The 26342-nt window shown below is 37.6% G+C and overlaps 1 protein-coding gene across 13 annotated transcripts in view; it reads right to left on the bottom strand.

The window, feature by feature from the left end:
* Positions 1-26342, bottom strand: part of NCOR1 (nuclear receptor corepressor 1) — a 192674-nt gene that overhangs the window by 119903 nt on the left and 46429 nt on the right. For 8 of the 13 annotated variants that reach the window (XM_030923270.1, XM_030923273.1, XM_030923279.1 and 5 more), the window contains exons 4-10: positions 25082-25274; positions 17900-18082; positions 11456-11569; positions 5817-5873; positions 4426-4478; positions 4070-4096; positions 1929-1995 (exon numbers count right to left, since the gene is read on the bottom strand). In XM_030923270.1, coding sequence (XP_030779130.1) covers positions 1929-1995; positions 4070-4096; positions 4426-4478; positions 5817-5873; positions 11456-11569; positions 17900-18082; positions 25082-25274 — 694 coding nt within the window. The remainder of the gene's footprint in view (positions 1-1928; positions 1996-4069; positions 4097-4425; positions 4479-5816; positions 5874-11455; positions 11570-17899; positions 18083-25081; positions 25275-26342) is intronic. The other 5 variants (XM_030923280.1, XM_010387753.2, XM_030923274.1 and 2 more) reach the window with 1 other exon arrangement.

Below are 26342 nucleotides of genomic sequence, written 5' to 3'. Positions count from 1 at the left end.
AGACGAACCCCCCACTATGGACAAAGAACTGTCAACATATCTGATGACACATGGATAGAGGAAAGTGAGGAAGGGTTCATGAAAAACTGCTAACATGTTCATCTTAAGAAAGTGGCACTGGAGAAGAGAATATTGTCTTTCTCACATTCCACACCACACCCCACTCCCACTTCTCAATTACTCTTATATGTCTTCTGTGTCCTTCACTCTTTCTCCATTTCCACTGGTACCCTCATAATCCAGGCCAACATCATCCCTCACATAGATCAAAACAATAGCTCCCATGCATTCTTCATGTTGTAGCCAAATGCAAATTCTTTTTTTTTTTTTTTTTTTTTTTTTGAGATGGAGTTTCGCTCTTGTTGCCCAAGCTGGAGTGCAATGGCACGATCTCAGCTCACCGCAACCTCCGCCTCCCAGGTTCAAGTTATTCTCCTGCCTCAGCCTCCTGAGTAGCTAGGGTTACAGGCATGTGCCACCATGCCCAGCTAATTTTGTATTTTTAGTAGAGATGGAGTTTCTCCATGTTGGTCAGGCTGGTCTTGAACTCCCGACCTTAGATGATCCGCCGGCCTTGGCCTCCCAAAGCGCTGGGATTACAGGCGTGAGCCACTGCGCCCGCCCCACTAAATGCAAATTCTTAAAATGCAAACCTGAACATTATGCAACCTCCAGGACAGTATACAACCTGGCTCTGGCTTCCCTCAACAGCCTCTTTTCTTACCACACTGCCAGCTCAGTCTACACTCCCTCCGGCTCCCAGACCTTCACTTAAGCCACTCCCTCTGTGTATACAAGTTTGCAGAGAATTGGTTTTCCCCTGAAACTTCCCCTCATAACTCCTATCTGCCTTAGGTGTCCTCCTCAGTCATCCGTAGTCCACGACCACGGTGTGATCCAATACTATGACTGACCTGTCTGACTCCCAACGCCTTAAGCTCCCCCTAACTACTAAAACCATATGGCTATCTTGCTCACCTTTGCAGAACAATATATGGCACAGAGTACACAGCCAAGTGATATTTAAGCAAATCGGTGAAAATACAAACCTTATAGTGTTTGCATCACCAGTGAACTTATTTAGTGAGTACCAGAATTACAACAAAATTACTTGGAAAGGAAAAAAAAAATACATGAGCTAATTTCTTACTTGATATTTATATGTTCTTGGCAAAAAAACAATTCAAGACCAGTAGTTTAAGATTGTATGAAGGAACAGACTGGCATATTAGAACATTAGATGTTTTCCACCACATAAAAGCTGCTGACTCTTGAGCTTTACAACTTATTAAACTGTTAGGTCATTAACTTAAAGCACAAAGTTCATTTTTGATGTCGATTTAAAGAGTAGCATTTATTTAATAGATACTTGAGTTTAAATGTAGTAACAGTTTATCTGTAAAATTAGTATAAACATATTATGAAAATAAAATTACTGGCATTATATTTTCTATAACTTAATTCCCATGTATATAACCACAAAACTTTTGGACTGCAAGTCATATAACAAAATAAGGAAAACTATTTGAATTTGAAAAAGCTGAACCCTAGTTGACCCCATTTCTAATAAAAGAAAGAGTAGTAGTATCTAATCAGCATGACTGCAACTTACCCACAACTATTTGAGGCTTAAGAAACTAAAGTATCTTTCATATTCTTTTAAACTACTCACCATTTTATTTTGACTAAATGAAAATGTGCTAGATAGATGACCAATGAAATTAATTTGATAATATTAAATATAAACTATGGTGTCAACATGATACTACAATTAGATTTAAGTCATATATATATGATTACTTTCTAAATCAGCACTTATCCTCGAATGGAGTCAAGGACCATTCTTACTAATAGTAGGAAAGTGAATGCCTAAATGAGCATGAATGGGAAAGCTATACAAATTTCAGTTAACAAGGATAGGACCTCACCCTTTGTTTTCTTGCATGATTTCTTCTTTTAAAAAATAAAATGAGTTTTTTCCTCATCACCTGGTTTCTAGAAGAGAAAAATATGGTTGCATGACATTAAGAAAAAGCACAATCTAATAATGCACTCACTTTTTTTCCAGAGACACTGGAAAATAGGCAAAGATCACTTAAGAATTTATGATATAAACAAAGTTAATCCTAATCTTTTCACCCTGCAAAATAAGACTGTATAATTTTTGCAAAAATTAGAACGGACTAAAGTTCCTCCCATTCTACAGTAAGACTTTATACAAAATAGTTAACTTTCAATTAGCACATCCAATTATAAGGCAAATATTTTCAAATTAAAATTACAGTTACTTATCCTTCTTAACAACTCTGGTGACATAAACATCTTACTCTTTGAGGAAGGGAGGTGGAAGAGAAGGAAACGTTTTTACAATTACCTCCCTACACCAGGTGCTAACCTCCCTTCTACGAGGAGAATGTATACCAACATATGTAGAGATAGGAGACTTCTGCTTTAAACAGAAGATTTTCTTCAGTCACAGAATGACACAATCCACTCTAAGAAGTAACGGAGGGCAATGTGACAAAACAGGAAGATTTCTAATATATCTTAATCACTTTTTAAATTGGAGGCATTGTGACCTTCAAAAACAATGACATGCAGGTTCAAATATAAATATTTACACCCCATCTATTTCCAGAAAGGATTTCAAGCTGATTATTCAAATACAAATACAAAGTCAAGGCAAGTAGAAGTAATTTTTTGGATTATCTTCCACTCAGGACTAACATTGACACTGGCTCCACTCAAATAAGCATGGACAATCAGGAGCTGGCTATATGAAAAAGTAGCCAAGAGATGAAAAGAATTATTAAAATGTACATTTGCTATTTCATACAAAGCAAATGACGGTGATGAAAGAATAGCTACTGAATGACTCATACAGATGCATGCAACTGAGGAAATATTTCAGAAGGTGTCATACAGGGAAGCATTACTATATACTCAATTTGCTCTAATTATAATTATACGTTACTCAAAAGCAAATGACAATGAACAAATACAATCTTAAATGTTTCCTAGAAATTTAAATGAAGTCAGCCAGTCAGTAATCCATCTCATTTGTGCTGAGCACTAAATAGGCAATGTAGATGACATGAAATAAATTAGACAGGGCTGCTCTCCAGACTGTATCAGGAGAAACACGACAACACCACAAACATAACACCGAGGCTTTGTGGGAAAAAAAAAAAAAAGTCATTAAGTAGCCAACTAGATCTTATCTGCTCTTCTACTCTTTAAAAATGTTAAAACAGCTAAGCAGTTCCAAAACAAGGTATATTATATGTGAGTTTTGACTAACTTACTTCTAAGGGTTCTCAAGATCATAATAGCATCTCACAGAAAAATTCACAAATACATAAATTTTATTATGAACCACTTACTTAACAAAAGTTAAAATTATTCAAATTCAATTGTTTTCATGCATACTACCATGCAAATCATATTTGCCACCAGTTCTGCAAAGTAGTCAATAATTGCACATACTCTCAGTTAAGAAATTTTTAAAAAGAAAAAAAAAAAATATATATATATATATATGTAAAATAGCAATGTGCTCATTAGTAACCATACTAGTAAATAATTATAATGTTCTGGTTATACTTAATAAAACACATAAAGTAGAAATATCACATTTTTGTCACAAACTAAGAATAAAGCACCTAAAACTCTCTTAAATTAAAAAAAAAAAAAAAAAAGATACCTATCTAGCTTCCTCTCTTACTTCAATCAGATCAAGAAATTAGATTTTCTTTTCACTTATTTTCTTATTCCAAAATCTGCATCCATAAAGGCCTGGTACTAGGATGAGCAAGGCTAAGCAAACTACATTCTGGAGCAGCCTCCTCACCCACGAGGTGACTGAGCGCTTCCAAGGCACCAGGACATTAAATGGCAGAAGGGTCTACAAATACCGTCATTAGCAAGAGTCATGGAAGGGATTTCCCTAGAATAGGATTTTGAATAATGATAAAATGATCCGTGGCACTTCTACTTTGCAATGGCAGATGTGGCTTGGTGGGGGACGGTGTCATCACTAGTCTTAAATGAAAAAGCTTCATTATCTTACTTCATCATGCGCCTTGCAGGTACTCCACTGAAAAAAAGACAAAACAGGAGGCAAAAAATTCAAGCCTCAAGGTAAGCCATTTCAATGTTAAGTATCCACCTTTTTTACTAGCAGATTATAAAACCAGCTAGTTTTATGCAATAATTTATTTCATTTTTTGGCCTCGGAAACTCAAAGCTGTTACCCCAACCCCCAAGAAGCCAGAGGAAGATAACATATAGTAAAACGACAGCAAATTACACAAATCTAAAACATACCTACACTATATTATAATAATGTCAGCAGATAACAAAAATGATCTCTTTATAGAATATATGGTCTTTAATTGAAGAACTCCAAAGATGATCAATACTTACGTCTTGATGTTCTCATGGTACACCTTGGTATCTGATGGCTGGTTATAGAGTGGCTATAAAAGAAATCAAACATTTGTATATAAAATGTTGTACATATATCTATGAAGAGACAAAGAAACATAATTTTAATGTAAGCACAGGTAAAGTACTAATGGATCTACATAATAACACGCCCTACCAAAACCTCCAAACTTCTATTTTTTTTATTTATTTATTTTTTTAATTATACTTTAAGTTCTAGGGTACACGCGCACAACGTGCAGGTTTGTTACATACGTATACATGTGCTGTGTTGGTTTGCTGCACCAATTAATTTGTCATTTACATTTGGTATTTCTCCTAATGCTATCCCTCCCTCATCCCCCACCCCACGACAGGCCCCGGTGTGTGATGTTTCCCACCCTGTGTCCAAGTGTTCTCGTTGTTCAATTCCCACCTATGAGTGAGAACATACAGTGTTTGGTTTTCTGTCCTTGTGATAGTTTGCTCAGAATGATGGTTTCCAGCTTCATCCATGTCCCTACAAAGGACATGAACGCATCCTTTTTTATGGCTGCATAGCATTCCATGGTGTATATGGGCCACATTTTCTTAATCCAGTCTATCATTGATGGACATCTGGGTTGGTTCCAAGTTTTTGCTATTGTGAATAGTGCCACAACAAACATACGTGTGCATGTGTCTTTATAGTAGCATGATTTATAATCCTTTGGGTATATACCCAGTAATGGAATCACTGGGTCAAATGGTATTTCTAGTTCTAGATCCTTGAGGAATTGCCATACTGTCTTCCACAACGGCTGAACTAGTTTACACTCCCACCAACAGTGTAAAAGTGTTCCTATTAGTCCACATCCTCTCCAGCACCTGTTGTTTCTTGACTTTTTAATGATCACCATTCTAACTAGTATGAGATGGTACCTCATTGTGGCAAAACCTCTTAACTTTTAGATTCCCTGAATAACTGTTAATCCCATTTCCTGTCACTCCCATAATACAGTTTATAAATCCATTGTTTCCCATAATAAGTATATTTATGCACACATTTTTAATTTCAAAGTATTAATATTCCCTAATAGGAGTATGAACCATTGTCACTATTTTAACAGTAACATTCAAAGAGTTTTCTAATTCTGTTCTTAATTCTCATTCTACCTGGAAGGATTAAATAGCTGCTCAAGCAAAAACAAGCCCAGGATGATGCTTCTGCAAAGGTCTGCAAAGGTAACCAAGTTCACTCATCATTACTTTAAACTTCATCTCAAACTCTGCTCAGCTACATCTCTCTTATTCCAAAATAAACGGATCATATTCCATCTTATCCCAAAAAAAACTACTACCAAAAAAAAAAAAAAAATTACTACAAATGAAAAAAGTAATTTCTTACTTACCAGTTCAACTTTTGGGCCAAGACCTTCAAAAATTTTATGAGCTTCTTCTGCTTTTTTCTAGAGATAAAGACATCGTTGTATCACATAATTAAAAATTATATTATCTAAGTGCAAAATCATTATTTAAAAATATTTATCTAAGACTAATCTATAGATGAACTTATCCTTATTTCCAAATATCCTTCTTCTATATGATAGGCTGAAATATGTTCCAATTATTTTTTATTTTTTCTTAACTTGTACTTACAATGATTAAAAAAAACTCTGAAATTGTATTTTCATAGCTTTCTTCACCAAATTCAGTCAAAACTTAACATTTGTATTGAAAGCAATGCCTGAAGAATTGATGTTTTTAAAAAGCAAATAATTATATTAAAAATCTGGAGAGAGGGAATGAAAATTCACTATTAGAAATAAATCCCCCAAACATTCTACATACTTTAACTCATATTATCTCTAACAGAAACTTTTTAAAGCAATAATATACCATAAAATGGCCACTCTTTACTGTGGTAAGCCACACTGATCTCTTTGAAGAAAAGCTGTTAATGAGCTAATTTTCTAGTTACAAGGAATCCTTAGTAATAGCTGAACAACAAAGAAAACCGCTAACTTGAATTATTCAAAGTGCTCAGTAGTTAAAAAACGCTGAATTATATGTATTTGTAACATGTTATTCCCCCCCCCCCTTTTTTTTTGAGACAGGGTCTCACTATGTCACCCAGGCTGGAACACAATAGCACCATCATAGCTCACTGCAGCCTCAACTTCCTGGACTCAAATAATGTCCCCAACTCAGCCTCCAAAAGCTCTTCCATTACAGGTGTGAACCACAGCACCCAGTTGCTATTTTGTTTTTTTTGTTGTTGTTGTTGTTTTTTTTTTTTTTTTTTGAGATGGAGTCTCGCTCTGTCGCCCAGGTTAGAATGTAGTGGAGTGATCTCGGCTCACTGCCAGCTCCACCTCCTGGGTTCACACCATGCTCCTGCCTCAGCCTCCCGAGTAGCTGGGACTACAGGCACCCGCCACCATGCCCGGCTAATTTTTTGTGTTTTTAGTAGAGATGGGGTTTCACCGTGTTAACCAGGATGGTCTCGATCTCTTGACCTTGTGATCCACCCACCTCGGCCTCCCAAAGTGCTGGGATTACAGGCGTGAGCCACCGTGCCCGGCCCCAGTTGCTATTTTCAAAAGTAAAATAATCTAGACCAAAGTGTTACCTAGCAGAAATCTTACCTTGCTAAGATTAATCAATCAATACTTTGGCAACAAAAATTTTAACTTAAGACTCTCATATGTTCGTATTAGAATTTGTATTCTAAGTCTACAGACATAAGTAAATAACTCTTCAAACATATGTTCGGTATGTTCTATGTGCCAAGCACTCGCTAGACACTAAGAAAATAATGAATAAGATAAGCCTTCCCACCATAAGAAGATGAGGGGTCTTGAAAGTTTTCCTAGAGAAAATGATACTTGAACTGGGGCTTGAGGTAAGAGTGTGCTCGGCAGAAAAGACAAAACACGGGGCCACGTGACAGCAGGGGCAACATAGTGGGGTAAATATATTACTAACAAGAGAACATCCAAAACCTCCTCTGGTGGGATATTACTAAGAAAAGAGTATGGGGCAAGGGCCAGACAGGTAAGCATGTAAACATCAATAAAAGCTTGGGCTATTCTGTATAAAGTGGGAAATCATCAAAAGGTTCTATTTGGAGAATCATTAAATGGGAGAAAATATGAAAGATGGGTTAGAAAGAAAAGACTGAAGAGTGAGACTCAATAACTGTGTGGGAGATGAAGGCTCAAATTAAGCTAATGATAAAGGTAGAGGAAAGAAGTGCAAGACCAGACCAATATTTAGGAGGTGGGACTAACGCTCTTCACTGATTACCTCAACATACATGAAGAGGCAAAGAGAGAGAACTGGATAATTCCTAGGATGCTGGCCTAGATGACCAGAGGTGCTGGCATATACTTCCAGAATATACTTCCTACCATCACCCTTTTCTTTCTTCTGATGTCACATTCTCTTGCAAATCAACCCATCAAAATATAAACAAAGCAGGTCGCAGTGGCTCACGCCTGTAATACCAACACTTTGGGAGGCTGAGGCAGGTGGATCACTTGAGGTCAGGAGTTCAAGACCAGCCTAAAAACATGGAGAAACCCGGTCTCTACTAAAAATGCAAAAATTAGCCAGGCAAGGTGGCATGTGCCTATAATCCCAGCTACTTGGGAGGCTGAGGCGGGAGAATCACTTGAAACCGGGAGGCGGAGGTTTCAGTGAGCCAAGATCGTGCCACTGCACTCCAGCCTGGGCAACAGAACAAGCCTCTGCCTCAAAAAAAAAAATTTTATACACACACACACACACGATATTCTGCAAATTTCTCTAGTAGAGCCCAATAATCACCTTTCTATATGTATTATTCTTCTGAAATTAGAATATTTACAAATATTTTTGGAACTTACAACTGATAGGGTAATATCAAATAGAACTGTTAAAAATAGTCTGTTTAGAGACTAAACAAACTTAGACTGAAATTTAACTATGATGCAAGTCGACTTTTCTCAGGAAGTCAACTTTAAAATTAACACTTTGGGGCAGTTTTTTTCCTCCCACTAACTTTCTAAATAAAAGAAACGGTCCCTCGATCACTTAAACTAAACTTGGCTTAATTCCAACTAGTGCAGACCGATGTCACACAAGGAATAAGAGGGAGGTGTACTTCCGTAATTACCCCTTTCCTCCTTGCCTATGGCGCTGAAACAGATATGCTCATTCATTAAAAAATGCTAAAGAGACAGGGAGGGCCTTTCAAAGGGAGCATATTGGGGCAGAAAAAGCCTTGGGGAGTACATATGAGAAAGACTGGGTTCTAGGCCCACTGTGCTCTCCTCCTTCCCTCCGGGAGCTCCCTGTTACAACTGTGAAACTGCACAGGTACATATATAAAACATACATAAAAAAGAGATGAGACCAGGCATGGGGGCTCACACGTGTAATCTCAATACTTTGGGAGACTGAAGCAGGAGGATCATTTGAAGCCAGGAGTTCAAGACCTAGTGAGACCCTGTCTGTTAAGGAATAAAAGAGGCCGGGTGCAGTGGCTGATGTCTGTAATCCCAACACTTTGGGAGGCCGAGATGGGTAGATGACCTGAGCCCAGGAGTTCAAGACCAGCCTGGCCAACGTGACGAAACCCTGTCTCTACTGAAAATACAAAAATTAGCTGAGTGTGGTGGTTCACACCTATAATCCCAATTACTTGGGAGGCTGACACAGGAGAATTGCTTGAACCTGGGAGGCGGGGGTTGCAGTGAGCCGAGATCGCACCACAGCACTCCAGCCTCAGGGACAAAGCAAAATTCTGTCTCAAAAAAAAAAAAAGAAGAAAAGAAAAGAAGGAAAGGAGAGGGAGGAGAAGAGGGAGAGGGAGACCAGGAGAGGGTGGAGAAGAAAAATAAAAGAAAAACAGGAAAAGAAAGATGACTTCTATAGTTGCTGCGGGTTAGAAAAAATCTTCACTGTAGGAAGGCAAGTCTAATACTAAAACAGATTTCAGATTTGGTTTTCTTCATAGAATGAACAACAAACCAAATATGGAAATGTTAAAACAGAAAGAAGAGGTGTAAAAGTAGTTTTCAAGTTTTGCTAATATGCACCAACAAACACTATACTAATAAAAACATCTATATATAAAAATTAAACACAAATTAAATTCTCTATTAGATCAGATCTTGTTTAATAGTATTCAGTCCTCAAATCCCAGTGAGGCAACCACAGAATTCACTAATATTGTAAGACAAGGCTCATTAATAAATTAGATCTATTAATAATTATTACCAAATCCAATGTATTTGAAAAATAATTCACACTAAAAAAAAAAGTTATAAAACTTAAAAAAAAAAACAAACTATCAAATCTCCATTGGTATCACCACTAATGCCTATTTACTTGATCCCTGAGGTCACAGTCACAAACTGGCTATGGAGCCCATGAGCCCACAGAAGTGTTTTGCAGCTATACAGAGGACTTTTTTTTTTTTTTTTTTTTAAACCAAATCAGAGATTTCACATAAAACCCCTATTTTGGGCTTTTCTTAAACAAGGGAGCAACTGTATATCCTGGGCCACAGCCCCCATCTTAGGCATGGTCACCTCCTTCCCTTTCTTTACTGGATTTATCTTCGTGTAGACTGTTGCGGCCATACAATAAATTGGACTAATGTTGAACCCAGCCAAGAAAACAATGTTAATTGCCCGTATTTTTACTTGCCCATAACACTTACCATTACCATAAGTATATTTCTGATGACTGTCAGTAATCTACTTGATACATGTATATCTAAATCCAAGATCATTTCTATAAATGTTTATTTCTTTAGCTTTTAAGTTCAGGAGTACATGTGCATAAATATTTATTAATTCACAATTGCTTTACTTACGGTCAATTTCCTTTAGGCTGTGGACTACTATAAAGTTACAGACTGTATGTATAAGACAGACTGACAGATGAATCCTCTCACTACAAATCAAATAAATCAAAACAACAATCCCAAATTTTACCTGATGATCACACCTTTATCTAAAAAGCCTATTCTATCCCACAGCATAGAGCATATTATCATCTTTTGCACTGTGGACTTCTGGAAGCCCACTGTTAAACAGACACTTTCTTCATATTGAGGTAAAATCAGTTTCCCTCTAACAGCTAGTTCCTGGGCCATATTCTGGCCAAAACTAACTTTGATATTACAAAAATGATTCATAGAATTCATGGCTGGCTTTTCTGAATCCATGAACTGATCCATTAAGAGTACGAAAGTAAACCTAAAAAAAGCAAAGTCTACTTAAAGGTCAAAATCTACCTTGAACTTTTTTTTTTTTTTTTTGAGACCTGAGTTTTGGTCTGTTGTCCAAACAGACCCAAACAGCTGAGATGAAGTGGCTCAATCTCGGCTCACTACAACCTCTACCTCCCGGAAGCAACCGATTCTTCCGCCGCAGCCTCTCGAGTAGCTGGGACTACAGGCATGCGCTACAGCTTGGCTAATTTTTGTATTTTTAGTAGACACGGGGTTTGTCCATGTTGGCCAGGCTGGTCTCGAACTCCTGACCTCAAGTGAACTACCATGCCCCGCCTTGAACTTTTTAACTGAAGTTCAAACCACAGCCCAACTATGATGGACTGTGAACTAATGCTGATAAGAAAGTTCATTTCCACATGCAATGACCTATCTTTACTAAAATGTTATCAGTAGTCAGCATTAAACATCATTTATTATGTGAAAAATTGCAGAATGGTTGTTTTGTATTATATGCTACCAAACTTCCTTGCCAGTATTCATATAATAGGAGACTCAGCTGACAAAATTTTACTGATTAAATATTTATATAATGTATAATGTAAAATGAAATATTACATAATTTAAGGCACAACCGTAAACTTACTTTCAATTGATAAGGAAAAAAACACCAAGCTTCAGTCAACCAAAGTTATGAACATTCAAAATTATAAGAGAAATCAGGTTTTAATAAGATTAAAATTATACCAGCATACATTCAAAACTGAAAAGGGCAGAGTCAAGTGGGTTTAAAGGCCTGTGCTGCCAGAGATGGTATGAGCTTACCCGATTCTCATCATAAATAATTTGGACAATACTGCGGTGTTTCTGCTCCACAGGAGGAGGGGACACGGGCTTCTCAGGCTCAGGAGGTTTAGCTGCCTCTTCTTCAAGCTGTTGCTAAGAGACCCAGAAAGAAAGAGTCAAGCAAATGCTGCACACCACACCCAGCAGTGATTAACCGCTGGAGATAACACAGGCTACTAAGCTTTGCTTGTAGATTCTGTAGGGTAACCAATTAATCCACAAGGGTCTCATGGACCAAGAGCTCAAAGAGAATTAACCGGATTTATTTCATAATCAAACAACATAAATTTTCATAAGATACAGAGTTAAAAAAAAAACTAAGAGGAAGCATCCTTTAAGATTTTAATTCTGACAAACTTAAAGCAAAATAATAAGAGAAATTAAATTTAATGAAGGTACTCTACATACCTCTATCACAATGACCTTTGACAGCACTGAAAAAACACTCTTATATGTTATAGATACACAGTATACATTAATATTTGCTGGGCAGAATACGGTAGAAAGGAGTTCAAGGGTTAATCCTTAACTCAGCATGGCACCATGCCACCCTCAACACCCAACCTTCACGTGTTACAGTGCTCCAGTGAAAGGGCAATCAACAAAACTACAAAAATATAGACTGTTGGTGTGCGCAAGTATAAAGAAAAAGCTAACTGTATTAGCGTGCCGGAGTTTGAGCCTCAGGGTCACCCTTTATAGGTGGTGTGATCCTAGGAACCTTTCTGGGTACTTAGGTCAATCTTTTTTTTTCTTTTTTTCTTTTTTTTTTTTGAGATGGAGTCTTGCTCTGTCACCAAGTCTGGAGTAGAATGGTGCTCACTGCAACCTCCGCCTCCAGGGTTCAAGCAATTCTCCTGCCTCAGCCTCCTGAGCAGCTGGGATTACAGGCGCCCACCACCATGCCCAGCTAATTTTTTTTTTTTTTTTTTTTAGTAGAGATGGGGTTTCACCATGTTGGTCAGCCTGGTCTCGAACTCCTGACCTCAGGTGATCCACCCACCTTGGCCTCCCAAAGTGCTGGGATTACCCATGTGAGCCACCACGCCTGGCTCCCTTAAGTCAATATTAAACAAACACCTAAACTACTCATAAATAAAGTAGGGATAATAATACTACCTATCATACAGCTTTTTGAAAAGACTAAATGACTTAACATATATATATAAAGCATATTACCACTATAAATTGTAAATATTATTGAGTATTACCAGTGAAGCAAGCAGGGACTTGTCTGCTTTGTCCACTGCTTTTTTCCAACACCTAAACCAGTGCCTGATACCTAGTTAATGCTTTAAAAATATCCACATGAATAAATTTAGCATAAGTTCACTGCCTAACATGATAAAAGAAAAATTAGGTAAAGACAAATTAAGGTTAAGTCTAGTATAGCCTACAGGAAAAAATGATCTACACTACTAAATAAGACTGACAGGCTGGGTGCAATGGCTCACATTTGTAATCCCAGCACTTTGGGAGAACAAGAAGGTGGATCACTTGAGCCCAGGAGTTCAAGACCAGCCTGGCCAACATGGTGAAATTCCATTTCTATTAAAGATACAAAAAATTAGCTCAGCGTGGTAGCGTGCGCCTGTAACCCCACCTACTCAGGAGGTTGAGGCAGAAGAATCGCTTGAACCCAGGAGGTGGAGGTTGCAGTAAGCCAAGATCACACCATTGTACTCCAGCCTAGGTGACAGATAGGCACCCGCCACTGCACCCAGCTAAAAAAAATAAAATAAATAAGGGTGATAGTCAAAGCTCCCAGTACTGTAAATCAGACCATACCCAAATGAAAGCATAAAAATACACCAAGATGGAGTTTCTGAATCTATTCTGGCTCAGAAGGCTGCCTGATTCGAAAAAACATTTTTTTAAAATAATAATAAATAACCACCAAGAGAGTGTAAACTGTATGGAACACTTCCACTTTTTGGAATTATAAGTACTCTTGCAGTCTGTTATCTGTATAAGCAAAAGAAAGATTTGGAAATTCTGAGATCATTTTTATGGTAAAGGGTTCTTCAATGATCCCCTTTCTTTCCTGCTTAGAGGGCCTTCTTTTATTTATTTAGTTAGTTAGTTAGTTATTTTTTTTGAGACGGAGTCTTGCTGTGTCGCCCAGGCTGGAGTGCAGTGGCGCCATCTCGGCTTACTGTAAGCTGCACCTCCCAGGTTCATGCCACTCTCCTGCCTCAGTTCTTCTTGTAGAATCCTTGTAGGCCGGTGCGGTGGCTCATGCCTGTAATCCCAGCACTCTGTGAGGCCGAAGTGGGCAGATCACGAGGTCAGGAGATCGAGCCCATCCTGTAGAATACTTGTAGGCCGGGTGCGGTGGCTCATGCCTGTAATCCCAGCACTCTGTGAGGCCGAGGTGGGCAGATCACGAGGTCAGGAGATTGAGCCCATCCTGGCTAACACAGTGAAACCCCGTCTCTACTAAAAATACAAAAACATTAGCCGGGTGCAGTGGCGGGTGCCTATAGTCCCAGCTACTCCGGAGGGAGAGGCAAGAGAATGGTGTGAACCCGGGAGGCTGAGCTTGCAGGGAGCCAAGATCAAGCCACTGCACTCCAGCCTGGGCAATAGAGCAAGACTCCGTCTCAAAAAAAAAAAAAAAGAAGGAAAAAAAAAGATTCCTTGTTAAGGAATAAACACATCACACTTTGTTTTTAGTACCCAAATAGCCCTGGGACAAAACCATTACACTTCAAAGGCTAAAAGCAAACACACACACACACACTCCCTCCTCACCTGTTTTTGTTTTTTTGTTTTGTTTTTTTGAGATGGAGTCTCACTCTTTTTGCGGAGGCTGGATCACAGTGGCACAATCTTGGCTCTCTGCAACCTCCACCTCCGGGGTTCAAGTGATTCTCCTGCCTCAGCCTCCCAAGTAGAGTAGCTGCGATTACAGGCACCCACCACCACGCCCAGCTAATTTGTTCTATTTTTAGTAGAGGTGGGGTTTCACCATGTTGGCCAGGCTGGTCTCAAACTCCTGACCTCAGGTGATCCGGCCTGCTTCAGCCTCCCAAAGTGCTGGGATTACAGGTTGAACCACCAAGCCTGGCCCTGGTTGTTCTTTTACATTAACTTTACAATGTATTTGCCATGTTTTAAAAATAAATTTAATTGGAATTTTATTGAAACTGTATGAGACATGATTTAATGCAAGATGAACACACATTACTGTTTCCATCCAGCTATGGCATATTTCTTTGTTTTCTCTAGTTGTCTTTTATATCTCTCAATAAAATTTGTGGCTCTGGTACATTTCATAATAATTATACACTGTATTTCATTATTTCTAATTATTATAATGGATTACATGCACATTTACTATATACCAGATATTATGCAATATATTCATTATCTGAGTTCATAAAACAATGATGTGATTTAGTTGGTGTTATTACTAGATTATTACCATTGTACAAGTAAAGAAAATAAGGACAAAAGAAAGAAAAGAGACTCGGCAAAATCAAACCAATAAAGACTTAACTAGAATTGTTGGGCATATAATAAAAATTTAATACAACTCAATGAAAGCAAAAAAACGTTTTAAAAAATGACCAGGCAGATTTGAAAAGGAGCCAAACAGGAATTCAAGAAATAAAAATATAATTGTTGAAACTGAAGACACATTTGACAGCAGATTACATATAATTGAAAAGGAAAATGTAAACTGGAAGACAGGCTGAAGAAATTGCTCAGAATGAAGCCCAAAGAAGTAAAAAAATAAGAAAGAGAAACAAGAGATAGGGAAGACAAGAGTGATAAGATGTTACAACTAACAGGAATTTCATAAGTAGAACAAGAAACTGTTAGAAAGGTTTTGTAAAAAAGATAATGGCTTGGAATTTTCCCAAAGTGATGAAAAACTCCACCCTTCATATTCAGGAAGCTCAAGCTGGATAGATTTAAAAGGAAAAGAAAATACCTAAATGTATCATCATAAAAATAACAGAACCCCGAAGAAAAGAATATATTGAAAACAACCAGAGAGAAAATTCACATTATCCATTAAAGAATACGGATTTAGACCAAGAGCTAATGTCTTAAAAGTGGAAGCAAGAAGACAATATACTAAGACAAAATAATTACATACCAAATTAATATCTTTTAATAAACAGGCCAAATATAAGACAATATTTAAGTCATAAAAACCAAACAAATACTTAATTTGCCAACTAAGAGACCTTCACTAAAGGAAATTCTAAGAGATGTTCTTCAGCAGAAGGGTGTTCCCCTAGATGGAAGACTTGAGTTGCGAGAAGAAATGGTGAGCATGTAAGAAGACAAATATATAAGTAAATATAAATGAACACTGACTACACAACATGTAGTTTTCAGTGGATTAAGAACAAGATGAGAAGCAAAACTATAAAACTTCTAAAAATAATACAGTAAAACTACCTTAATAACCCCAGGGGGTTTTCATATAAAACCTAAACAAATTCTGTTCATCAAAAAAAAAAAAAAAAAAACACTATCAGGATCAAAGACCCAAATATAAGAGGTAAAACTATAAAATTTATAGAAAACATAGGTATAAATCTGTGACCATGAATTAGGCAATGGGTCTTAGATACAACACCAAATGCAAGAGTGACAAAAGGAAAAAACAAACTGGACTTCATCAAAATTCAAAACTTCTGTACATCACAGGATAATATCAGGAAAGTGAAAAGAACCCACAGAATGAGAGAAAATATCTATTAAGTCATATATCTGATGAGGAACTCATGTCCAGAATATATAAAGAATTCTTAGAACAACAAAAAGACAACCCAATTAAATAATGAGCAAACAATCTAAATGAACATTTCTCTAAAAAGATATACATATGGCCAATCAGCACATGAAAAGATGCTCAACATCATTAGTCATTAAGGATATGAAAATGAAAACTACAACTAGATACCACTTCACATCTATAAGGATGGCTATATTTTTTTTAAAAAGGAAAATAACAGATGCTGGCAAGGAGGTAGGAAAAAATGGAACCTCCATACACTGCTGGTAAGAATATAAAATGGTACAGAGACTTTGGAAAACAGTTTTGAAGTTTTTCAAAAATTTAAACATAGATTTACCATATGCCCACTCCTGGATATATAAAGAAACTTGTAAAAATACGTCCACACAAAAACGAGTACATGAATCTCATCACAGTACATTATTAATCACAGTCAAAAAATGAACACAACTCAAATATCCATCAACTAATGAATGGATAAACAAAACATAATATACTCATGCAATGGGATTCAGGCATAAAAAGTAATGAAGTGCTGAGACATGATACAACATGGATGAATCAGGACAACATGCTAAATAAATGATGCCAAACATAAGAGGTCACATATGATTCTGTTTTTTCTGATATTTGGCATATGCTAATCCACAGACACAGAGAATAGATTAGTGGTTGTCAGGGGCTGGGGAAAGGGGGAAATGGGGAGTAACTGCTAGTAAGTATGGAGTTCCTTTTTGAAATGATAAAAATGTTCTAGAATTAGAGAGTGGTGATAGCTGTACAACTTTATGAATACGTTAAAAGCACTTAAAGCGCCTATAGTCCCAGCTACTCGGGATGCTGATGCAGGAGAATTGCTTGAACCTGGGAGGTGGAGGTTGCAGTGAGCCAAGACTGCACCACTGCACTCCAGCCTGGGTGACAGAGTTAGACTCCAAATCAGAAGAAAAAAAAATGCACTTAGTGTACACTTAGAGTGAATACTGGCTAAAAGTGAAGTCACAGGCCACAAACTAGGCAAATCTTCTATATACATATCTGACAAGGGACTTGAGGAAATCCTAAAAATTTCAAAGACAAAATAGGAGAATATAGACAAAAGACTTGAACAATGCACATAAGGAACTCAAATAACCCATAAACAGATGAAAATACGCTCAGCCTCCTTCAAAACCACAGAGAAGAGTATCTCATATCTGAAAAAATGATATCAAGTAAAGGCACGAATGTGCACAAACCAGTACTCACATAAGTGCCAGTGGGAATGTAAAATGGTGTTACTTCTTAGCAAATTTGGTATCATTTATTAAATAGTTCACTGTGCATAATCTTGGGCCAAGTACTGCCAATTCCTAGGCACATGCCCTAGAAAAATCTCTACATGTGAACCAAAAACCAGCACCATTGTACGGAATAGGAAAAAAAAAAAAATCAAAAATAGAATGGACAAATAAATTTCACCCTCTACAATCACATAATCAGAGAGTGCAGCAAGGAAAATGAATGAATGTTAAGAAAACCACAATAGTAACAAAAAACAGCAAGTCAGAATATATAAGGCATGATTCCTTTTATGTAAGATTTCAAAATATGGAAAACTCAAAAATATCTTCTGTAGGGAGACAAACATACATTCTTAGAATATATTAAGCAAAGACATTTACTTGTTTCTTTTTCAGTTTAAGGATCTGCTGTTCTACTTTTGCAATTTCTCGATCTACACGATCCATACTCTGTATTAACTCTTCCTTTGAAAGTTTCGAAGGTGAAGCATTTTGATCATCTCCACATGGTTGCCCCGAAATTGGAGAGGATGGAGCTTCATGTTTGCCTCCGAATGCTGGATCCTTTAGAGAATAAAACGAAGAAAAACAATTTATTTCTCACTAATAGAGTCCAGATTGCCTTAAATGAAAAAGTCAGTTTTAAACCACAGCAGAGCCATGTGTACTATGTCTCTAATGAAACTTCTAGTAGTAACTTTCATATTCACATACATGCAAATTCACATCTCACTTATAGTTTAGATATACCATGTACTATTTTGAAGACCCTAAAAGCTATACAAAGTGAGGTGAGTTAGTGTTGTTCAGCCTCTAGTGTAACAATACCGAAACTATAGAGAATTTATAGGTAAATAATGCAACCATGACAAAGGAAGATACCAACTTCTCAGCCATTTCCTTGCAATGGCTCTTCAAATGGTCTGAACAAGTGGTTGGGAAATAGTATTATTCCAGGCAAAACCTGTGTGCCCACCCAACTTAACAACTATAACATGGCCAAGAGTTCCTATCAAAAGTTTTCAGGCTTTCCAAACCAAAATTGAGGTACACAAGTCAGAGAAGTGACCTAGGAACTTCAGTTGCTACTATCTTTGGGCCTAATTTCATAAAGCCCACACTACAGCATACATAACATTTCCTTAGTCAAAAACATCCCACTGCACCTCCAAATCAGCAGAGCTGTACCACAATGAAAGCCCCTTCACCCAAAATCCACTACCCTCCAACACACATCCACATACACCCTATTAATTTCCAGTCTGCTCTAAAGATATAAGCAATATTATAAAACAGATAAATTTTAGAGAACTAGTTTTACTTAGACTATGAGAAACCTACAATGAGGGTAGTTCACAGGACTACAGAACCCTAAAGTGTATTAAATAATGATTAAGGAACTGTGAAAGTCAATAGTTGTGAGCCAAGAATGCATACAGAAGATAACGGGACAGCTGCTTCAAAACACCTTCGTACAGATATTTCAGCTAATATACACTGATGAAAAGCCTCATATTCTGTAATAGTATGCACTGAATCTAAGAGGCCTTCTGGGAAAATAAGATTATGGCTATACCCTAAAACCTGTACAATTCTATAAGGAAAGCACCAATAAAAACAATAACAATCCTAATAGACTTAATAGAGTTAGAGCTCCAGTATCCTTTGCATCTGGCATACAGTCAATCTTTGGCAGCTTTAAGCCCTAGAGTTTATGATTCCTCTCTTAAGATGTAAATCCTTGATGTCACTGGCTTCCAAAATAAACCAGTATGTTTCATCTAAATAAAATATCAGTGGCTGGGCACAGTGGCTCATGCCTGTAATCCCAGCACTTTGGGATGCTGAGGCAGACAGGTCACAAAGTCAGGAGTTCGAGACCAGCCTGACCAACATGGTGAAACCCCATATCTACTAAAAAATACAAAAATTAGCTGGGCGTGGTGGGGGGCACCTGTAGTCCCAGCTACTCGGGAGGCTGGGGCAGGAGAATGGCTTGAACCCAGGAGGCAGAGGCTGCAGTGAGCTGAGATTGCACTACTGCACTCAAGCATGGGTGACAAAGCGAGACTCCATCTCAAGAAAAGAAAAGAAAAAAATCAGATTTGGTACATAACCATCTTTATCAACCTTTTTTTCTCCCCCTCCCTGCTTTATCAACGTTAAAAGAAAATTTTCTTCACACTGTCTTTTCAATGCTCAAATCTTCACTAACACTGTGAAAAGCACAGCAGTTCTTAAATTCACTAAACCAGCTACTACTTGCACTAAATGAAAACTAAATGCAGAATGTTCAAATATTTCTAAGTCTTCATGTGTTATGAAGCCTTTTTCTTTCATTATGAGACGGCGTACTCCTGAGAACTTAGTAATGTCAATGCATAAAGAAAGATCTTTGGTGAACCACCAGGACTTTCATGATACATTAATTAATATCATTCTCCCACTATATGCATATGAGCAAATTTGTGTTACAGAAATATATATAATAGCAAAAGAGATTATATTTTGATTCAGCAAACTTCAAAAATGCTCCTCAGGTGATTCTGATGCATGCCCAAAGAATTAATAATACAAATGAATTATTTTCCACTGACTTCCTTTCTAAATATTAAATATTTAACAAGAAAACGAATCTTCAAGTGCCTACTTATGTAACAGGAATAGCGTGGTGGATCAAAACAAACTATCTGCCTTCATGAAGCTTACAATCTTGGGTTGAAACAGCCAGATACCAATCCTGAAGAAAAAGAATTAGATTCTTACCTCATATCTTACATCAAAAAAAAAAAGCCAAGTAATAGCAAACATTTATAAAGGCTTATTAGCAAATCACAAAAAGCCTCAAGTTTAAAGAAAAAAAAAGGATTCACATTATCTTGGGTTCAGGAAGGCCAAAAGCAAAAGATATAAAAGACATTAGTTTCAAAAAAAGAGAGATTGATGGATCAAAATAAAAACAATCTTCTGCTGGGCACAATGGCTCACACCCGTAATCCCAGCACTTTGGGAGGCCGAAGTGGGCAGACCACTTGAGGTCAGGAGTTCAAGACCAGCCTGGCCAACATGGTAAACCCTATTTCTATTAAAAATACAAACATCAGCCAGGTGTGGTGCGAGCCTGTAATCCTAGCTACTTGGGAGGCTGAGGCAGGAGAATGGCTTGAACCCAGGAGGCGGAGGTTGCAGTGAGCAGAGATGGCACCACTGTACTCCAACTGGGTAACAGAGGAAGACTCCGTCTCAAAAAAAATAAAAAATAATAAATAAATAAATAAATAAATAACCCACACACAAAAAAACACAATCTTCTGCTTATCAAAATAGCAGTAACAAATTAAAAAGGCAAATGATTAAATAGGAAAACCTTCTGTAAAACATGCACTCTAACAACTCAATATAAAATGAACCAACAGAAAAATGGGCAACATATATGAAAAAACAATTTACAAAACAGGAAAAATAACCAATAAACAAATTAAAAAATGTTAAATTTTACTAACAAAATAATAAGTGTAAGTTAAAAAACAATCATTCATCAAATTAACAATCTTTTTGTTAAACAATAAACATGTGGTGTCAGCAAGGATACAAAAGAAGTGGATACCTTTTTTTTTTTAATTTTTTTACTCTTTATTTTTTGAGACGAAGTCTCACTCTTGTCCCCCAGGCTAGAGTGCAATGGCGCAATCTCAGCTCACTGCAACCTCCACCTCCCAGGTTCAAGCGATTCTCTTGCCTCAACCTCCCAAGTAGCTGGGATTATAGGCACCTGCCACCACGTCCAGCTAATTTTTGTATTTTTAGTAGAGACAGGGTTTCACCATGTTGGCCAGGCTGGTCTCGAACTCCTGACCTCTGGTGATCCACCTACCTTGGCCTCCCAAAGCGCTGGGATTACAGGCGTGAGCCACCGCGCCCAGCCAAGAGGTGGGTACCTTTCTACACTGCTGTCAGGAGTTAAGAACTGGCCCTACTCTTTTGCAGGACAATCTGGAAATATCCACTGAACCTTAAAAATCAACCTGGTCTGTAATTAATTATACTAAAAGAAATCTACCTTAAGGAAATAAGTAAGAATGTATACCAAAAAAACAACCTAAATAATGTATGGGCCAGCTTCAGTGGCTCACGTCTATAATCCCAGCACTTTGGGAGGCCAAGGCGGGCAGATCACCTGAGGTCAGGAGTTCGAGACCAGCCTGGCCAACATGGTGAAACCTCGTCTCCACTAAAAATACAAAAATTAACTGAACTTGATGGCATGAACCTGTAGTCCCAGCTACTTGGCAGGCTGAGGCAGGAGAATCGCTGGGATGTATAGGTTGCAGTGAGCCAAGATCGTGCCACTGCACTCCAGCCTGGGCAACAAAGTGAGACTCCGTCTCAAAAAAAAAAACAATGCATGTCACAACACCGTACTTCTGAACAAATAGGTAACCTAAATGTACTACGATTTAATAAACAACTATTTAATCAATGAACTTTATTTATTCATATATAGAATACTAAGCAGCCACTAACAATACAGTTGTAAACTTATTGGCACAAAAAGAAGCTAAGCACGTATTTAAGCAAAAGTAAAGTTAAACAGAATGTACAAAGTGAGCACATTAAAACATTCATACAGGCTGACTCTGGACACACCGCCTATGGGTTAGCCCTGTTCCACAAGGAGTAGCCCAAAAAAAAAAAAAAAAAAAAAAAAAAAACCCATAAAATTAATATTAAAATAATACACATACAAATAGGGAAGAATCAACATGAAAATGTTAGTAACTTTTAAGTGGCAAAACTGTAGGTAATTTTTTCTTTCTAAGCTTATTTAACTCTTCTATAAATGATATACCTAGGCTTAACATTTAAAAATACATATATAACAAATGTCAGTTCTTTTTAAATCCTTACTTCTGGAGGGGGGCAGTTGGGAGAGAATGGGGAGAGGAAGACGGAAGGAGAAGTATTAGTTAGTAGTAGTAGCCATGGTTTACACTTTAGGGGAAAAAAAGCAGGACTAGAGTCAGGGGTCCTGGGTTAATTCCAACTCAGGAGGTACTACCTAGGCCACTTAATTTTTCTGAACATCCAGTTTCTCAATTATAACATGGAAATGGGTCACACTACAACACGACACGTCCCATTTTAATGAATCAGTTTTTAAGATGCTTTTCTGCTAAAAACCAAAATTCTAGTTATAAATTACATTTGTGGTCATGTATTCAGCCATGGAAGATGACCTTTATTCACTATATTTTAAAATTTCTTTTTCTTAATCAGCAGAACATTTCTTATAAACCTCACAGACTACTGTATGATAAAGATATTTTACACAAGGTGGGTCACAAAACACCTAGACGCTTAGCTAATTTCTAGCTTATGGCAAAGAATTTTTCCCCATCCAACTTACTATTTTGAAAAATTTCAAATTTACTTAAAAGTTGAAGGAACAGTATAATGGACACTCATTTATCCTTTATCTAGATTCACCAGTGGTTAACATTTTAACATATTTGCTGTGTGTATGTTTGGGTGTGTGTGTGTGTATATATATATATAAAACTTCATTTTGGCTGAACTATTTGAAAATAAATTGTAGGTAACATTTACTATCTTTTAAATTATTCTTCATTGCCTGAAAACTCAAAGAAAATGTGTGGGTACTTATTTTCCCGGTATCAGGGAAGAAAGGGCAATTAGGCATAAAGGTTAATAAACATTATAGAAAAAAGATTTGATGACAGTAAAAACATTTTAAACTTCAGTATGCTTTTAAAAAAAGAAAAACTGAAACAAAAAGACGCTGGGAAAAATATTAGTATATGTTAATAAAAAGGTTAACACTTTATTGTTAAAGGGTTTTTTAAATTCATATTTCTTTCTATGACAAATATTTATTCTGTATCTACTAAGTGTCAGGCACTTCCTTTTTTTTTTTTTTTTTTTTTTTTTTTTTTTTTTCTGATACGGAGTCTCGCTCTGCCACCCAGGCTGGAGTGCAGTGGCCGGATCTCAGCTCACTGCAAGCTCCGCCTCCCGGGTTCACGCCATTCTCCTGCCTCAGCCTCAAGAGTAGCTGGGACTGCAGGTGCCCGCCACCTCGCCCGGCTAGTTTTTTGTATTTTTAGTAGAGACGGGGTTTCACCGTGTTAGCCAGGATGGTCTCGATCTCCTGACCTTGTGATCCGCCCGTCTCGGCCTCCCAAAGTGCTAGGATTACAGGCTTGAGCCACCGCACCCGGCGGCACTTCCTAATCTGCAGAATTAATAATAAGCAAAGCAGAGAGCTGAAAAAGGTAAACACAGGCCGGGCGCGGTGGCTCACGCCTGTAATCCTAGCACTTTGGGAGGCCAAGGTGAGTGGATCATGAAGTCAGGAGTTCAAGAGACCAGCCTGGCCAACATGGTGAAACCCTGTCTCTACTAAAAATACACAAATTAGCTGGGCATGGTGGTGCATCCCTGTAATCCCAGCTACTTGGGAGGCTGAGGCAGGAGAATTGCTTGAACCAGGACCCGGGAGGCAGAGGTTGCAGTGAGCTGAGATCGCACCACTGCACTCCAGCCTGGGAGCCTGGGGTATAGAGCGAGACTCCATCTCAAAAAAAAAAAAAAAGAAAAAGAAAAAGAAGAAGAAAGAAAAAGGTAAACACAGCAACAAAACAAGGACATAATACATGAGCAAACATTTCACAAAAGATGGGTAAATAAAAATAAGTGCATGGGGAAAGTTATTAATAGAACTCTCATTGTTTGAAATGTCACAAAATATAGCCAAATATTAAAACTTGTTATTTTTGTGCAGCATGGCAACTATAGCTAATAATATGTATTATATACTTAAAAATTGCTAAGAGTGGATTTTAAATGTTCTTACCACCAAAAAAAAAACTACGTGAGGTGATATGTTAATTAGCTTGATGTGTATCCCAATGTACACATATATCAAAATATCACACTGTATAAATATCACCATAAATATATACAAGTTTTATTCCACAATAAAACTGGGGGAGGGTCGTTATCTCCAAGTTATAGGATTACAGGTAACTTTTTTCCCCTTTATTTTCCAAGTTTTCTATAAGTATGTATTACTTACATAAATTAGGAACAATTTTTTTTAAATAAAACTTATAAGCACAATTAAACCTTACCTAGATGTGTTTTCTCCCATATAGCAGGTAATAAACTGCTACTAAATTTAAGGGACTTATTTAACATTTAATTAAGATTTAACAAAACTAGTAGTCTTGAGTACCTCTGATCACATTTTATAGCCAGCAACCCAGTACAAAAATGCTTGAGCATTATTTAATAGAAATTCTTCTTTACGGGAGCAGTCTTCTTGGATTGTTTTCACTTACCAAAAAGGTAAAAGTGCTCACTTTAGCAGTCTGGAGCACTTATCTGTGGTTTCTAGCTTTGTTTAACAAAATTTTTACTTTCCCATACCACTAACCTTTAGAGACTGGCGTCATTGGACTTTCTTTGAGATGCTATGCATGAATATAACTAAATAAACATTACAAACCTACAACTCCAAAGGGTAAGAGAACAAATATTTACCTTCTTAGCATCTGCAGAAGACCTCAGCCCTTCTGGTAGTGGGTGCACTAAAGGTAAAACCGCAGCACTGACACGCTGAAAATGAGAATCAGAAACCTGTTCCAGCCGTGGTCGCTTCGATTCCAGTGAATCATGATCCACTGGGGATGGGCCTGGATGAAACGGTTCATAACCAGTTCTCCTTTCTTGAGGCCTAATACATACAAAGAAAATAAACACTTGAAAATTTGTAAGTGATGTACAACTCCCTGCTAACATCCCTGGTTAGACTCTGAAATAATAAATGAAAAAGTCATGCTTACATTCAAAGTGAACCCGTACCCCTTCTGTTCCCACCCCCAAAGAATATATACCTCACTACAGTACCATTCAACTTCAATTCAAATTTCTAAAAAAGGTTTGAATTAGCTGGGCGTGGTAGCGGGCCCCTGTAATCCCAGCTACTCAGGAGGCTGAGGCAGGAGAATTGTTTGAACCTGGGAGGTGGAGGTTGCAGTGAGCTGAGATGGCACCACTGCACTACCAGCCCGGGCAACAGTACGAGACTCCATCTTAAAAAAAAATGTTTGAGGAGAGGGTTAAAAACTAATCTGGAAGTGAAAGACAAAACAAAACATTTGCAGAAAATTTAGTTGCTGAAGAATATCTATAAACTAATATTTTTAAATGTTAAAATGCCATAATAATTAAATTTGGGATAATATAAACCAGAAGAGCCACCATTTTTCAACCAATAATAAAAACAAGCAAGAAATAAAACTCTCCCAGCTATTGCTACATAGAAAGAGAAATGACTTCAGTTATGAGGTACGATTCAGTCTTTTTTTTTTTTTCTTTTTTTTTGAGACGGAGTCTCACTCTGTCGCCCAGGCTGGAGTGCAGTGGCCGGATCTCAGCTCACTGCAAGCTCCGCCTCCCGGGTTCACGCCATTCTCCTGCCTCAGCCTCCCGAGTAGCTGGGACTAAAGGCGCCCGCCACCACGGCCGGCTAGTTTTTTTTTGTATTTTTTAGTAGAGACGGGGTTTCACCGTGTTAACCAGGATGGTCTCGATCTCCTGACCTCGTGATCCCCCGTCTCGGCCTCCCAAAGTGCTGGGATTACAGGCTTGAGCCAACACGCCCGGCCTATTCAGTCTTAAAGACAAGTATCTTGAGGAGAAATCCAACATTGCTTCTAAAACATCATCCTGGCCCCCACAACATGTATTCTGACTAGTTTCCCTAAATACATGACTTGAAGATCAGAATCTTTTATTTCTT

Source organism: Rhinopithecus roxellana, chromosome 19 (genome assembly GCF_007565055.1).
Source record: "Rhinopithecus roxellana isolate Shanxi Qingling chromosome 19, ASM756505v1, whole genome shotgun sequence".
In the NCBI taxonomy this organism is placed as follows: domain Eukaryota; kingdom Metazoa; phylum Chordata; class Mammalia; order Primates; family Cercopithecidae; genus Rhinopithecus; species Rhinopithecus roxellana.
This window is presented reverse-complemented; position numbering and strand designations above follow the sequence as displayed.